The sequence below is a fragment of the Lotus japonicus genome, chromosome 3, assembly GCF_012489685.1.
Source record: "Lotus japonicus ecotype B-129 chromosome 3, LjGifu_v1.2".
Classification (NCBI taxonomy): domain Eukaryota; kingdom Viridiplantae; phylum Streptophyta; class Magnoliopsida; order Fabales; family Fabaceae; genus Lotus; species Lotus japonicus.
Window position 1 is genome coordinate 16667945 of NC_080043.1, and position 17716 is coordinate 16685660.

Here is a 17716-nt window from a genome sequence, read left to right on the forward strand (position 1 = left end):
AGATTATGTCCACGAGAAAACAATTTAATGAGAAACTTGAGTAAACACCACTGAAGGGAAAATAAATAAATTATACAACCATCCTAATTACCTGATTCACAGATTCTTGGGTCAAAGGTATTTCCTGTGGATGCTGGGGCAACAAAGTAACTCTGTTGTTATCCACATCACCGCGACCTGCATTATTCGGTGAACTCTGAGTCTGCACAGGTTATGACCAGGAATCAGAGACTCACACATTGATGCATTTAAGTAAACTTAAAAATAAGAAGATAATGAAAAATACTCACCACTTCATTCACAGATACTTGGCTTGAATGAATCATGACTGGGACTTCTCGTTGCTTAGATTTACGCTTATTTTGTTTTGTCGACACCGTGTTCTGATTTGAACGCTTGTTCTGCAAAATTTGTAAGCACACATCACTCTAAAAAGAAAACTTGAGCACAATGCAAGAAAATTTAAGATGAATGACAAGCATTTCATTTACACATACTTGGGTGGATGAGGAGTCATTTCCCTGCTTCCGTTGCTGCGATTTAAGTTTACTTGCCACCGAAGCCCCCTTATTCTGCCGATCTACGCTGCCAACGTTTGTCTGTAAATCATTTCAATTTTAACAATTATATATCCAAATGCACAAGCAACATGATTATGATCAGACCAGGCAATAAATATGGTGAATATCAGAATCACCTCGTCGTCTGTGCTGTCCTCAATTCCTTCACTTGCAGATTCACCTGTTTCACTGTTATTGACTTGATCAGGATAAAGCAAAACCGGGCACGTACGAATCGTGTGTCCAATACCCCTGCAATTTGAGCAATGCCTTCTCTTGGTGACAGTTCTGGTCTTCTTGGGGGCACCTCTACCCTGTACAACAGTTGGATCACCCACATTAAAGGCTGCACTCTTTGTTGTACAACCCGGTTTGCGACTCTTCTGAACATCCCTCAACAGCTTATAAATGTCTTCCATTACACTTGAAAAATCATCATCCTTTTCGCATGCTATTTCTGCGAGATAGTTGCATGCGGCAGACATAGCTCCTTTTCGCAACAATTTCATATTCTGTGAATGAATACTAGGCTCTGAAATTGAATACACATGAGCAGACTTGGCTGTTTTCAACCACCTCTTAGAAACTAGATTGCTTGGAAATTCATCAATATACTCACTTCTCATCCCAGCTATTATATGAGAACAAGGGATGCCATAAAACTCAAAATAACCACATTCACATACAAACTTTTTCTGGTTCTTATCATAAACAACAATATATTCTTTTCTGCGATTGCTAATTTTTCTCATTTTCATCATCACAATATTGGCCACCTCAGAACGCTCCACATTTAGCCCCAGGGCATCCTCAATTTGACCCTTGACTTCCCAAAACATGCTCCTTGTTAATATTTTGGCAGCTCCATACTCAATGCCACTAAGTGCTGTTGTCATAACAGGCTCACCATAAGAAGACTTAAAATCAGATTCCAACTCATTGTGCCTGTATTTCTTCATAGCCCGCTCAAAATTGAAAAGAAAATCCAACAAGGAACACTTACAATGCAGATAATTCTTTATGAATGAGTTAATACCTTCACATAAGGATGTCGTCCTAATACCGGCAAAAAATTTGTCTTGCATGAAGGTGCTTGCCCAAGAAGCTCTTGTCTCATACATCGTATCAATCCATGGATTGTTGGCTATACCATATTTCTCAACCAGTTTATCCCACTTCTCTCCAAACTTGTCAGGGTTTAAGTTAGCGTACACAAATAACTTGAATTCATCTGCAAAATCAAGATTTCTAATATTTTTCAAAGCATTCTGGTGAATGTGCCATGCACATTGACGATGCGTGGTATTCGGCCACACAACTCTAATAGCTTCCTTCATTGCTAGATCTCCATCTGTAACCGCCACCTTAGGATGCCTGTTAAACATTGCTTCAGTCAAGGTTTCCAAAACCCATATGAAAGTCTCAGTTTTCTCATCATGAACAAGTGCAGCAGCAAAGATAGTTGTTTGCTTGTGGTGGTTGTATCCACAAAAAATCACAAGAGGTTTGTTATACTTGTTCTTCTTGTATGTGTTATCAAAGGCAACCACATCTCCAAACACGTTATAATCCATTCTACTGGTTCCATCACACCATAGCAAGTTAAGGAGATTACCTTGTTCCGATTTGTTGTACTTGAAGAAAAATAGTGGGTCACTGTCAAGTTTTCCTTGTAAATAGGACAGCGCCGCAACTGCATCACCATCTTTGACTCTTTTCCTTTTTTGCTTGTCTAGGTGGTTGGCCAAGTCCTTGCCGGTAAAGCCTACCGACTCAGCCCCACCTTTTTGGCCCATCATCACCTCCATAATATTGCGGGTCCTCACACCAAATAGGTTCATACCTTCTGCTTGAGCTTTGTCCCCTTCACTCAATTGCCGGAATTTTGGAATCAAATGAACATGCTTATATGGTGTTAATGGGTGATTGTGTTCATCGCAAAAAAAAACCACTTTCCACCTTTTACTGCTAGAAAAACAACGAAATCGAATTCTAGCAAGGCAACCCACTCTAGTAATAGGCTTAGGTTGTTTTCTTCTGCCACTATTATGCATATGCTTCTGATGCCTTTGTCCAGCCCTATTGCACACCACCTGTCGTGAGATAATCTTGCCATCATCATCCTTGTATACATCATCTTTTCTTGGAAAGAATCCACGGATACGAGCATATTTAGAATAGAATTCACATGCTTCCTCCTCAGAAGAGAAATCCATCCCTCTAATGTCGTCTGCAGACAATTCAGTAATCCTTTTCATGACTTTAACTTCTACATCAGAGTTTTTTTGACTGTCATTTCCAGTTTCAAACATCTCATCGACATCCACAAAATTTTCCCCATCATTATCCCCTTCATTCACACCCTGCTTCAAACCGTTGGCAGGGCTAGAATTCAGACTATCATCCTCATCGATGATATAAAGCTCGTCATCAAACGGATTAAGCCAGTTATCTCCTGAAGAATCATTCATTTTCCCAACTCTGAAATAAAATCAAAACCGAGGATTCAAGACATTGCTACCTAATAAAACCATACTTAGGGTAAAAATAATTAAAAATCATACCAGTTCAGGTAGCCGCAACTTCGATCCCTGCTCAATAGAGTGGTGTACAAGTCGAAACACCCGTATCAAAATCTTACAGCGACACAGACGAGCACAACCAAATTCATCAGTGAAAGCACAGTCGAAGAAGAATCACCTGTGAAACCCTCGAAATCACACAAACCAAAGGCTACCGAAGACGACAATTCAAATAGATGAAATGAAATCAGGAAATCAATCTAGGTGACTTCAGGAACAAAACCTATCTCATGAACCCTAATCTAATCTTTCACGAACCCAGAATGTAAATTACCCAGAATGTAAATTACCTCCAAGATCTTTTTAACTTAGCTTTTGTTTTCTTTTACCTTAGCTAAGGGACCAACTTATAAATAAATGAAGTTAGGGGGTAAATTCATGATTTACGAAAGGCTACTGCTATTATTCCGGATTTAAAAAAATCGAACAAAAGAAATAATGTTATTGGTCCAAGCAATTCCTGTACGCTACCCATAAAAAAGTTGCGGGCACCACAGAAATTGCCTTAGTAAAATAACAAGTATTGTGGTCATGTCATATTAAGTGTACTGTTATTATTGGTTCATATGATATCACTCATGTACCATACACTCATCTGAAATTCTGGGCACCCAAGCAAGCAAAAGTTTTTGTTTCTTGGATAATACTAATGATGCATGGCGGGAATACTTAGTTGCCAAAAAGCGCATAATCCAAAAAATAGCACTTGCCAAATACAGGTTACAACCATAGTAACTTCAGAACATATCAAGCACAGCAGACAAATAAATTCGTATAATATGGTTTCTAATTATGTAACAGCCAATGCAATAGAAGACCATCCTTGTAATCAACAAGAAAAACAACATATTATAAATCAAAAGTAACATTGAATATAAGGTCTAAATGAAAACTCATATATGGCCGGCCTAACAATGAACAATTAAATCTTAAGTTCCTATCCACACTCCCTGCCAACTCTCATAAGTTCTCTCTTTTTCTCATTCAATTTTCTCTGTTTTTTTCTTCATTAGCAAAAATTCCATTTTGATTCAGGATTGGATCATATCACAATGGCTCATAAAAGAGCATGCTATTGCCTCTCAATGTTCTTTATGTTGGCAATTTGTATTGTGCCATCATTGGGAGAAACAACTGGTCAAATTTTGATGAGGTTCAAAAACTCCTTGTCCAATGACAATGCTTTGAGTAACTGGGGTGATGAGTCTAATTTGTGCAACTGGGCTGGTTTGTTATGCGCCAACCAGATATTTTATGGCTTGAGATTAGAGAATATGGGACTAGGTGGGAAGGTTGATGTAGACACCTTGTCTGAACTCTCAAATTTGATGATTTTTAGTGTCATGATCAATAGATTTGAGGGTCCATTGCCTGAATTCAAAAAGCTTGTGGGGCTAAGGGGATTGTTTCTGTCTAATAACAATTTTTCTGGTGAAATTCCAGATGATGCTTTTGAGGGCATGGAAAATCTTAAAAGGGTATTCATGGCAGAAAATGGGCTCACCGGTCATATTCCTAAGTCCCTTGCTAACTTGCCTAGGCTTTCAGATTTGGACTTGCATGGGAATAGTTTTGGAGGAAACATACCAGAATTTCAAGTAAAAGATTTCAGAGTATTTAATTTATCAAGCAATCAATTGGAGGGTGCAATACCAGCAAGTTTGAGCAACGAGGATCCAAACTCATTTGCTGGTAAGTCAAGAGTCATTCTTTTTTCTTTCACCTACTAGGCTATATATTTGTTAGTTCTTTAATTTCTTGTTAATTACAAGTCATAAGTAACTTACATGGTTCTCACTCCTTTCCCAAACTAAATGATTATTTCCTCTCCAGTTTTTGCCACATAGCTGATATATAAAATTCTATAGTACATTTCAAAACCCATGTCACATTTTTAGCATAAAATAAAAATATATTTTAGTACATATACATACTCAACATTTTGGTAAGTCTCTCGGCTTGTTTTTTATTAGTGACCCCATGTTTGTTGTAACGAGAGGATGAACAATGTAGATTAATCCGAACAGCAACACATTGTAGACTAAGTCGTGAATTAGATTCCTAAACTGTTAATTTCAACATTTCTTATAAAACTCAATTACTAGCATTGGTTATACATCAGCATTTTGACTGTAATAATGAACAGTCTTTGATCATCCATTCATGTGAAGATACTCCTTTTTTCTCTTAGAATGGATAGGAGATACAATTTGTTTCTTTCTCTTCCTGTGGGATGTTATCTTATATACAACTTGCTAATTTTTCTTGTGGAATTCAGGCAACAAAGGTCTTTGTGGAAAGCCTCTGAGCAACCCCTGCAACAAGACCCCCAACAAATCAGAGGTGCCTCCCAAATTTGATGGCCAAGTGGGCAAAAGAGATTGAGGACATTAAGGGAGAGGCGACAAGAAGTATGAAGCCAGATTTGAGAAGGCTCTAGATTAGGTCAACGCACTCTATCCTAAAAGAACAATCATTTCTTCACACCTTATGTTAGTGAGGCCAATATTCTCAAAGTTATCTAGGACGGCAAAACTGGTTGAACTTTCTTAATTTGTTTTTATTTTGAAGTGTATCTTGAAGTGCCTATGGACATCTTTTATTTTGAACAATGTTTGTTTTCGTGCTGTGGTGGCTGATCTTGACCATTGTTAATATATTTTCGCTTACTTTATGCATCACAACCTATTTTTAAGCAAATTATTTTTCCGAAATCTAACACAATAACATGGTTTTTACATGAAAGTGAATAAACCTTACTTGTGTGTTGTCGAACTTTGAAGAGCGCGGAACGTTTTTCTTATTTTAATTGAATGTTTTCGTCTTTATCATTTACGAAGCTTGAGGTGAGTTTTACCGATGCTTGTACTTGAAACATTTCTTTCAAGGCTTTTTCTCGGCGGTGGCAGGACTTATGCTCATTCTTAATAGAGGCATGTGTTTGAGTTTTCAAGGATTTTGCTCATTTTTAAGCAAATTCTTAATGTACTAAGCTTTTTTTTTTTTTGTGGCTCATTGGCTAGCAACACTGCGATTAGCCAGACGATGGAGCTCGTCCTTTCTTGATGCTAGTATTTCTATTAATTTGGGAAAATGGCGGCCTCAGTGCACAATAAATGGCATTGCCTACCGTTGGTCTTTTCAGAGATCACGTTTTGAGACGAGAATTCTTGGTGGACTCCTTCATTTTGTTCAGATTTCAACTAAAGTAAGAATAACATATTCTAATAGTCAAAATCTGACAAGCCTCACTAAAAACTCCCCTTTTTGCGGGATAATAGAGTACATCGTCTGTAGAAGAAACAACATAAAAGAGTAAAAACTCAACCAAGCGTTCCTTTTGGGCTCTCCTCTTGAGCTTCTATCCTTTTTCCTTCACTTGATCTATCTTCTTTCTCGTGCCTCGCGCCTATTCACGTCTCTTCCTCCTCCTCCTCTTCCTCTTCCTCCTCTAGAGATAATGCACTAATTAGAGACTAATTGTTCACTTGATAAATTTTTGATAAAATATTTGTTATCGTGTAAGTTTTTTTTGGTAAAACATGCTTAAAAAACAAAAGAAAACAACACCACTAGCTCCTCATAAACAAGGTGCCACGGTAATCATCTGCCAACAGGGGGAGGGCGGCCTCGGGAGGAGAGTCCCAAATCTTTAGGCGACATGAGTCACACGCCCCCTCCTTAGCAAGACAATCCGCCACTGCATTTCCTTCCCGGAGGAGGTGCTCGAACCGCACTTGCCACGGGTGGCCAAGAAGCTCCGGAATCAACCCAACAACCACAGCATGCACATGGAAATGACCACACCCGTGCTGGACCAGAGAGAGCGCAAGCTTAGAATCCGAGAACACCACCACACATCTGATGCCACGAGCCCAGCAAAGACGGAGACCAGAGAGGATTGCCAAGAGCTCCGCCTTGAGGATCTCCGACACCCCAATGGACGCTGAAAATCCAAAGCACCATCGTCCTGAAGCGTCGCGGACCACCCCACCCGCCCCAGCTCTCCCCGGATTACCCAAAGACGAGCCGTCGACGTTGAGGGCTAGCCAACCATCCGGAGGAGCTCTCCAGACCACCCAACGCGGATCCAGGGCAAGGACAGGATCACGCCGGAGCACAGTCAAGATCACGCCGGGACAGGATCCCTAGCTGTGCCACCCCACTAGGGTTTCCTTGTTCAGCCGCCGGTGGTTGACGCTTTTCAGCCGTCGCCGGCTTCCCATCCGCGCAGTTGAGACTAAGATGTCCAAAGCATCCACAGTGATCACATATCATATGAAGCCCTTCAAACTCCACTCGGATTCATTCATTTCGAAACCACACCTTCTTCGCCACGAGCTGGCTGAGGTCTATCTCCACGCATACCCGCGCATACCGTCCCCGATACATATGCTTGGTATGGACATCAATCTTGATAGGTCTCCCAACCGGCGAAGCCAGAACGTTCAAGAAGCTCTCGTCATAGTAAGCAGGGTTGAGCCCAGGGAACCTGACCCAAGCCATAGTCTTCAGCGCCAACGTTTCAGAGGTGACAAAGTCTGGACTCTGTTGGGTCAATCTGCAAGTGCACAGATATCTCCGGGTTTTAATATCGAATCCACAGGGACCGTGAGTGAGAATTGTGGTTTAAGCTCAAAGCTTGTGAGTTTGAAAGCAAATAAAATTCAGTTCTTGGATTTGTTTGTTTGTAACAAGAGTTTGCAAAATAAGCAATAGTAAAGAAAATGAAAATATCAATTGATGAAAATGCTCTGGGTTAATGTTCATCCAATCCTTCCTAGACAACCTACCCTATGCAATTGAAACCTTGAATCATTCCCTTATTGTTATACCCTAGATATTCACTCATTGATTCCTCACATGAGCAATTCTCCCATACTAAAAGCTAAGCCCAGTTCCTTGTGTACTTAGTCATTTATATGAGGTTTATAAGCATGCAATTTTCAGGCCAATAAAACCAATCCCTCACTCTATTCCTAGAAGCAAGCAAAGAGAGGTCAATTCCAACCCAAGTCCCCAAATTACAACAATCTTCCAATATGATTGCAATTTAGCCTTAAGCAAAGGTGCACCCAAGCTTATCATGCATAAAAGAATTGAAAAATAAGGTAGATTCAAGAACAAGGGCATATGGATAGGAATTAAGACTAGAAATTCATGAACTCACATTGAACCCAAAGCAAAAGAGAGTACTAGCCACTCATGGCTAGTGAATCCATACAAGAAATGTGAATGAAACCTGGAAATTACAAGGTGGAAGCCTCTCACAAGCCCCAAAAGCAATCCCTAAGCTTCAATACTTGGTAAAAATCTCAAAGAAAATCAGAAGTTTTTGAACAAAATGGCCTAAGCCTCATTTATAGGCAAAAATGGTCGAGTTGGGGCGCTCAAGCGCTGCCCTGGGGCGCTTGAGCGCCCATGAGGCAGAAGCAAAACTCCAGCTTCTGGAGTGTTGGCGCTTGAGCGCCAGGTGAGGGCGCTTGAGCGCCAGTTGCACGCTCTTGGTGGCTTTTCAGCTTTTTGTAACCCCCCTTTGAATGCTTTCTTCAATTCCTTTGCATCTCGGCCTTCCTTTTCCATAAGTTACCTGCTGCAGCACTAAAGGACCAAGACAAGGAGTAAAATCAAGAAATTCAAAGGGCTTTTAACCACCTTAGTCCCCACAAAATCATGGCAAAACTCATGCAAGTCCTAAACTCTATAAAAATGCAAAAACAACCCTCATAAAACCATAAAATTATTAAAACTTGACTCAAACTCAAATAAACACAAAAATGCATGAGAATGCATGAAACACTACATGAGACAAAGAAAAAGACTCAAAACACTCAAAGAAATGACCCTAAAACCACTACTAACATAGGGTCATCACACTCCATAGGGACATAGCCACGCATTGATCAAAAATCATCCAGGGGCCACCCCTAAGGACATTGTCTTTGTCGTCGGGAAGATCAAACTTGACCATATAGACCCCATGATCAACATCAAAGATCTCAAACCCTCCCTTGGGCAACTATTTTTGAAAATAAAAATAACACCAACTATTTTATTATATTAAATTAAGATTCATAAAAAATACTAATTGATTGAATTTTCAATCGTGCAATTTGGGGGTTTGACTTTCACTCTTAGAGATGAATGTTTTACAATTACTATTTAGCATGTAGTTATATATTATGCAATGCATATTTTATATCAAATTACCAATTGATTACATCTGTGTTTGATTTTCAGTTTAGAAGTTTGTTTGAGACATTAACATTCGAAATTATACATTCCAATGCCTTAAACATAAAAGAGGCTTTGAACCTCCTTCATCGGGTAAAAACACTTTCAAACTTAAAACAAAACAAACGACTGTGTAACACCAATGTTAGGTTTGGGGCTCAATCCTCACACCACCGAAAGGTTTTTTTAATTTTTTATATCTTTTCCCTTTGAAGTTTGAACAAACAAGAGGGACGAAAATTGGTGCAAATTCACACCCAAAAGTGCAATTTATATATACAAAATTCAATTAAATAAGCTATTACAAGTAAGTTTTGCTTGAATAATGTATAGTACCAAATCCCAACACATGATTTGCTTTAGCTCAGCAAGCCACCAATACAAGCCACTGTAATGAATTGCTTTGCTGAACTCCCAAACGGGACACTCACTTTCCCTCTCTAACCTCTCTCCTTCTTCCATTTCACACCAGAGTTAGAGAGAGAGAGATTTCGTCACTGAATTTTCTAGGGTTCCAATTCCCTTTTTCGATCTTCATCGTCATTGCGAATCCAAGATCGAAAAGGCTGAGTCTTTCAACAATTCCGATTCAGTGAATGGCTTCTTCGAGCGCCGCAGCTCCTGGATCCGCTGATTCCACTGCAGCACGAAGAAACACCAAACGACCCAAGTGTAATGCGCTGTGATTACTGATAGTTTTTTTGCCTTTTGAGTTCAAATTTCAGTGACCCATTTTACCTTTTTGTTTGTTTATGATGGTAATTTCTTTCCTTTTATTCTTCTGTTGAATCAAATTGAGTGCATTTTGAGAAAAGGGGTAGTGGGTTTGTTGAGGTTCATATGTGAGTAGTGTGGGTGGTGTGATGTTTTCTTTCTGTATTTAGTGCATTATAATACCTAGATATAGGTACCTGAGTTCAATTTCATGAAAATATAACATACTATTGGAATCAGGGTTGTTAATGGCAGATAGCGTAGCGTAGCGGCAAGCCCAAAAAATGCTATTATTGCGGCTACTAGCGGATAATAGCGGCAAATAGTGGACTAGCGGTGAACCCAGGGCGCTACGCTATAGCGCTATTAACAAGCCTGATTGGAATAAGTATCCACTTCATTTTTGCAAATTTTTTTCAGTTTGTATGTGTTAAAAAGCAATTGATGTGCATAATGGTTGTTTGTTGACTTAATGAAAGAGCCGCACGCGGTTGGATAATATGTGATGATTTAGCAACAATTGATTTTACTTCTGTATTTTTTTGGTACTTAGTACTGAACTGACAAACAAAGGTTCACTTTGAAAATTTAATGCCTTTTTTCAGATTCAAAGTTTACACAGCAAGAACTTCCAGCATGCAAGCCAATTCTTACCCCTCGAGCGGTACTAACTGATACCTTTTTGAATTCGTTGATTATGATTGATTATATATGTACCTATATGCATCTTCAGGTTGTTGTATATGCGGTCATATAATTTGTACTTCTTTTCCTGCAGGTTATTTCAGCATTCTTGCTTGTCAGTGTTGTATTTGTTCCTATCGGAGTTGCTTCACTAATTGCTTCGAGAAAGGTAGGATGAGGCTAGAATGTATTGAATTACAATTAGCTATATATAATGCTGATTGCTGACTACTACTTTCTTTTCTTGTATATATCAGGTTGTTGAAATTGTTCATAGGTATGAATCATCGTGCTTGAAAGGCGTAGATAATAAGATAGCATACATTCAGAGTTCTGCAGATAAAACATGCAAAATAACACTAAAAGTAAGTTTCCTTAACACCAATTTATCTATTTTAATTAACCATCATCTTTCTATTAGGTCTGTTTCCGTTGTTGATAATTAATGGAGTTCACATTGTGGTAATCGTATCTTTCTTTGTTCCTTTCTCTTATTAAAAGGTGGACAAGCACATGAAGTCACCGATTTATGTCTACTACCAGCTTGACAACTTTTACCAGAATCATCGCCGGTATGTAATAACCCTTTTTTCTCACACGTCATGCATTCTTCTTATTTGTTTCAATATAACGTTTACAAAATGAGAGAGTGGGGTGATTTTTAAGAAACAAGGATGTCCTGGTGTTGCCATAGACATTTCCTGATACTTCCCGGAAATTGCTGCTCTAACCTTTTTCTGTCTAGCACTATTTTAACAATCTAATGAAAGTTCATATAGCCAATCTAAAACTAATTTTTCAGTTTCCCTAAGCAGCTAACCCTAAGAATGCAAAGTTATCTAGCAGATTTCTGAGTGGCTGCTACAGCCTACAGTGAATACCACTTATACCAGATACATAGTTTATAAGTTTTAGCGCACATATATAGATGCTTAAAAAATTACTCAAATTAAGACTTATTCATCGTTAGATAAAAGTATTTATTGAATTAGACCCAACTGTTGTCAAATATCCTCCATGACGACTCCATGGCCGAATCTCATGGCGGAGCAAGCCGCAATGGCCGATATTCCACCATAATCTGCCATATGCCATCAGTATTTGTCAAGTATGCCTGTTTTTGGCCATCTGCCATTAACAACACTGATCCAACTGCCTTTACAAGGAGTTTTGGAATTAGAGGGACAAAAGGACTGGGACTGGAGAGAGTGATGTGAGGATGAAGAATGAGTTGAGTCAATAGATAGGTAGATAACCCTACTGATTTGGTGGCGATGAATATGTTGCCTGGAGCACTGTATCTAAGGTGCTATGCTGGAGCACTAGTTCGCGCAGTAGTCGAATTCGTATTTTAGACTGTAATTTTACCATCATACTGTAGTTCTGACAAGCTTAGGGATCCCAATCTCATGCTGGAATGCGATTTGGCGGTCTTGTGTCATAGTTATCGATCGCGCGGAATAGCGGCGCTATCGCGCCGTCGCGTCGCGTCGCGGCGGTTCCCCGCTATTCAGATCTGATCGCGTCGCGGAACGGAGTCGCGGCCGTCGCGGTGCTATTCGCGGCCAAATCGCGGCCGTCGCGGGTGGGATCGCGGGTCAAATCGCGTTCCATCGCAGTGCTCCAGGTTAAGATGGGTCGGATCCAAGAAAAATCCCTAAATTGCCCTTGAAATTTTACAATTAGGTTAAACTTTGAGGGTACTTTTGGGATTTCCCTCTTTATAAGTGAAACGCGCGTTTCACTTTCTTCACTATTCATCTTCTTCTTTCTTCTGCGAATCTGGTCATTGTGCCACGCGACCTCCTTCAGCCACCGTCGATCAGCACCCATGGCCACCACCCGACCTCCGACAAGCACCGCCCACTTCCGGCGACCACTGTGCGGTGACTTTCAACCAATCTCCGGCGACCACTGCCCCTGTTTCCCTTGGGCCTCTGTTATGCTCTGTTTTTTGTTATCTTTATATTCCTCTATTTTTCTTTCCTTTCTTTTCCTCTTTATTTTTCCATTCTCAATCAATTCATTTTGTTACCTTTGGTGCTGGAAGATCCTCCTATCTTCTCTATCATTTCATCAGGTTATGAATTTTAAGTTATATTTATCATTTTTTAGTTATTATATGTATATATGTATATACTATTATACTATTAATTATATAAAATTATATATGAAAAATCAGAATAGCGGCCATCCCGCTATGCGCTATCCCGCTATCCCACTTTTGGGGTCGGCCGCTACGCGCCGCTATCCGGGATTGACTACGATCGGCAATCTTACTCATAAAAACAGTAAGATGGTGCGATCCCCCCGCACCCCCCCTAAATAACCCCACCATATTTTGGAAGCCCTACTCTCCTCTTCTATATTTGAAACACACAAGTTAGCCCTATTCTTATCCATCTGTGCTGTTGCTTTTCTGTCTGCCCTTCAAAAGTTGAAACTGTACGTGCTCACTGGTCTCGGCTTCTTCCTCTTGTTAGATCTTCAACCAGATTGAAAAGGGATGTGTTCTTCCTCTTGTGATCTTCAACAAGGTTGGGTGCTAGTCCTTCCTTTGTTGCTGCTGTTGGATGTTTGTCTTGCAGAAACCCACCATCTCTGCTTCAACTCTCAACTCTGTTTTTTCGATTGGAACCATGAACTTTCAGGCTCATTTTTTTGGTTAAAAGTTAAAAGTTAGGTTGTTAATTATAAAATAGACATTTAGATAATGATAATACTATAATAGAATACACAATATATTTTTTTTCTGGTACATGGAGACTAAGGAAAAGAAAATGACAAATCAAAAGTAGGGAAAAGCTAATTAAGCTGTCAGGTACCAGAGAAATGTAGAAAAGGAAATAGAACTGAAATGCAATTGTATGGCGTAGTTCTGGATTTCTGAGATGAACTCAGATCCAGTTTAGGGAACTGCAAGAAGAAAGAAAAGAACAGATACAAGGCAATTTCGAGAGTTCCTTTTTCTCGCAATTCCTAACTCAGTTTCTGCCTTACTTTCCTCCTCTTACTTCACACGGTTATAGCCACCCATACGTTCTCTCTCCTTCACACTCCGCTCAAATTATTTGTCCAAGTGAGGCATTCTTTGTCTGTGGAGTGAAAATGGGAATGGATGCCCTAAGTCTGCTCGCAAACGTGTTGAGGATGAGGGTTGGCTTATCATTCAAGGTTGTGGCCAATAGTTTTATTTCTCTTATGCCTTATGATTGTCTGAGCATAGAAGAAGGTTGTATTCTAGTTCCCAAGTATCATCCATCGCTCACGGGACTTCTGGAGCCTAAAAAGATCCTCTTGAGCAAGTATTTGATTATATTCATTTTGTAGCATGATTTGCATCTTGAGAAGTGAGATGGAATCCACTGTCTCAAGTTTCATCTGGATTCATTGATGCCTGCCTGTATTTCCATTTTTCTCCGAAAGATGCTACCAAAAGTTTTTTGATTGAATTCTATTGAGTCCCATCGCACATGGTGTACTAGAGAGGCAGATAAGATATCAGGATGACATTGCCAAGCCTTGGCCACTAAGGCCTTGCAGCAAGGGTGCTTTTGAATCATACAATTTCTATAAAATAATAAACAATAATTATAAAACAAATATCAGAATTTTTACTTGAAATCTTGTGATATTTGTATAAGCTTAAGTTAATTATTTTATATCTTTATTTAATGCACTTTTATATTGGTAGGATCTTACAATTTCATGTATCTCTTACTCCTTTTTTTTTTGGTGAAAAATCTGTCTTATTCCTCTCGCTGGACTGGGCTTCTATTTCTATCTCCCTGTATCATCTTATATTTACAGTAATGATTTCAATGTGTTTGACTGATACTTTCCTTCGTGTATTTTCTGTTTTAATATATTTATAATAGTTGCTTTCTTGATGCATGATTGTTTATATTCTTATTATCGCGGTTATTTTCTATAATTAGGTATGTTAAAAGCCGAAGTGATCAGCAATTGAGGGATCCAAAAGAAGAGAGCTCAACAAGTGCTTGTAAGCCTGAAGATATTGCCAATGGTAGGGCAATTGTGCCTTGTGGTCTTATAGCTTGGAGTTTATTCAATGATACATACAGCTTCTCCTATAAAAACAAGAGTTTGACAGTTAATAAGAAAGGCATCGCCTGGAAGAGTGATAGGGAGCACAAATTTGGAAAAAATGTTCTTCCTAAAAACTTCCAGAATGGCTCCATTATAGGTGGTGCTCATCTCAATGAATCCATAGCTGTGAGTATTTACATGACCTCTTGTTTTGATGAATTAAGTTTATCTTCAGGTATTATTATGCTTCTGCACAAGGTTCAATCATGTAATTAGAGTTTATTCTGGTTAACCTTGCATGTCCTTATGTGTCAAAATCTTTTGGTTTATTTGTTGTTGCTGCTACTGTTGTTGTTTTTACAAGTGTTGTTACTACTTTTATTAGTATCTGTATTGTACATACTGTAATGATCACTGCAACACACCTCTCTGATATTAATTTTTCAATTACTTCCGACTATAATTTTCTGTTCATTTTGTGAATAACCTCGAGTATTCTCAATTGATAGCTTCCATCCATCAAGATTTTTTGCTCACTTTTTGAAAATTTATCAAACAGTTGAGTGAGCAGGAGGATCTTATTGTCTGGATGAGAACTGCTGCCTTGCCAACGTTTAGAAAGTTGTACGGAAAGATAGAGGTGGATCTCGATGAAGGTGAGAACATAAGTGTAAAGCTTCAAAATAACTACAACACATACAGTTTTAATGGCAAGAAAAAGCTCGTACTATCAACTACTAGCTGGCTTGGTGGGAAGAATGACTTCCTTGGCATTGCTTATCTCACCGTTGGAGGGTTGTGCTTCTTTTTGGCTTTGGCTTTTACCATTGTATATTTCGTCAAGCCAAGGTACACACTTAAAACCTTTATTGCTTTAGATCGCAAAGTTTCCATTTGAAGCAGGGCAATAAATTGGGTAGCATGCATGGGCTTTACCTGTTTTATTGCTTGATTGCTTACTTATTTGTTTGACCAAAAATGGTGTTGGATGCATTTATTTTTCACATAAGTTTGCATATGGTACTTAAATACATGGTTCTGTGATACAGGTTAACTGGATTATCAGGCCTGACATTTAATTTCAACCCCATCTCCCTTTTTAACTGAAATTAGCATTGAATTTTTTGTTCTGTTTGATGAAAATACAAATAATGTTTTTAGTGAGTTGTTTGTTAAGTCGGTGCGATTTGCGTACTTATGAAGTTCTTTCTACTTATAAGGAAAAATGGGAAAAATTATATTATTTACTGGAACTACCTAAGTTATTTATAAAAAGGGCCCCCTTTAGTGCTATTCTAGGTATATAATTTAGAGATTAGTGATTAAAAGCTTTGATTAGAACTTGTATGTGAAAGAAGCCGCTACAGTTATGTTACACTTTATGCTTGTTTTTGTCCATCTATTTCTCTTGGTGTACACTATACAATACAAAGTTCATAGTTGCTGGATTTTGTCAAGTAATTTAAATCCTGCTTGTCTATGTTTTTTTTTTGTAATTTTATTAAAATATAACAAATAAGTTTTTTCAGAAAAAGCAAAAATACTCGGAAAAATCTGTCACAGTTCTTTCATCGGCAGCTAATATTAGAAACTTTTTAAAAGAATTATAAAACATCATACAATTACTTTTTGTATAATTTGAAATCAAATGGGCCTAAATTGGATGATTGAAATTTGCTTATACTTGAACAACCACTTGAAGTCACAATGTTGAATCATTTTTTTAGTTCCTAACTTATTTTCCTGTCTGACTTTTTTAGGCAACTGGGAGATCCCTCATATTTGTCATGGAATAGGAATCCAGGAGGGCACTAGGGAAAGAAACAAATCATGCTTGTTTGTTATTCCCAGTGTTATGAGGCATGGGTCTTCTACAGTGGAGGGTGTAGTTTTTGTATATCTATGTTAACCAATCACTAGTGACACTTTGATTTTTAGGTGTGCCTGTTTGCAGAACACACTTTTTTTTTATTCTTATTGTGCATCAGAATTGAAATATGCTGTATTTCCTATTGATAGATAGCGTCCAATATATATGCAAGAAGTAATTCATACAGCCTGGGAAATATAGTTGAGTACTTGAGTTCTTATTTGTTTTCTTCCTTTTGGCTTTTGCTAGACATAACCAGATAAAGATGACAACAGCAAAATTTTGATAATAGAAAGGGCTACAATAAGTGCTACAATTCATAGATTTCAGATAACTTTTTCAAATTTGGTCATTAAGACGACTCAAATAAGGATCATTAGATTTGACACCTCACTCATTAGAAATGTCACCCCACTTACGGAAATTCAGTTTCCGAAATATTTCGGAAATAAGGTTTCCGAAGCACTTTTTCACTCAAAAGTGGGGTGTTACATGTATTTTGCACTACAAATCACGAATTAATTTCGGAATCTAAAATTCCGAAATAATTCGGAACTTGAAAATCCGAAAATTGGGGGTGTGAAATCTAATGGTTGGGGTGGCAAATCCAGCTCGCCTCAAATAAGGGTTAAAGAGTTAGGAAAAATATTGGTTCATGGTGAAGGTTCCTACCCTAGGGCTTGGGGGTTATATTGTCACCTTAACCATCTTAAGCAAGAGATTGCCACTTCCCAAACTCTCCATGCACTGGTTCTTCCAAGGAAGCATTACCCTAGCTCTCCTCCTCCATCATCACCACCATCATCATCATCATCATCATCCTCTTCCTAAAATGGCCACTGACCCCAACAATAGGACACACCCGAGCAAGAACTCCATGAACTTTACTCTTCTCCCAGATCTCGTAATAAACTCTCCTAAGCTGTAGCATCGGCTTGGACTACAACAACCTCATTTTTCACGTCAACAGTGATACTCTGGAGGTTGAACAAGGTGATATCATTAAGGGTTCGTTAGAGACA

At 38.7% G+C, this 17716-nt stretch overlaps 3 protein-coding genes across 3 annotated transcripts; 2 read left to right on the forward strand and 1 right to left on the reverse strand.

Annotated features, from left to right (window-relative positions):
• Nucleotides 1-580: 580 nt before the first annotated feature.
• On the reverse strand, nucleotides 581-2368 carry LOC130743685 (protein FAR-RED IMPAIRED RESPONSE 1-like). Its single transcript, XM_057595916.1, has one exon. The coding sequence runs from the start codon at nucleotides 2366-2368 to the stop codon at nucleotides 581-583; it is 1788 nt and encodes a 595-aa protein (XP_057451899.1).
• A 1689-nt stretch (nucleotides 2369-4057) lies between these two features.
• On the forward strand, nucleotides 4058-5790 carry LOC130748872 (pollen receptor-like kinase 1). Its single transcript, XM_057602117.1, has 2 exons — nucleotides 4058-4834; nucleotides 5421-5790. Exons 1-2 carry the CDS (start codon nucleotides 4195-4197, stop codon nucleotides 5525-5527), a joined length of 747 nt encoding a protein of 248 aa, XP_057458100.1. The 5' UTR covers nucleotides 4058-4194; the 3' UTR covers nucleotides 5528-5790.
• A 3905-nt stretch (nucleotides 5791-9695) lies between these two features.
• On the forward strand, nucleotides 9696-16880 carry LOC130749017 (ALA-interacting subunit 3-like). The gene is made up of 8 exons (XM_057602279.1): nucleotides 9696-10048; nucleotides 10696-10754; nucleotides 10869-10943; nucleotides 11032-11139; nucleotides 11276-11346; nucleotides 14713-15010; nucleotides 15384-15673; nucleotides 16585-16880. Exons 1-8 carry the CDS (start codon nucleotides 9973-9975, stop codon nucleotides 16637-16639), a joined length of 1032 nt encoding a protein of 343 aa, XP_057458262.1. The 5' UTR covers nucleotides 9696-9972; the 3' UTR covers nucleotides 16640-16880.
• The last annotated feature ends 836 nt before the right edge of the window (nucleotides 16881-17716 follow it).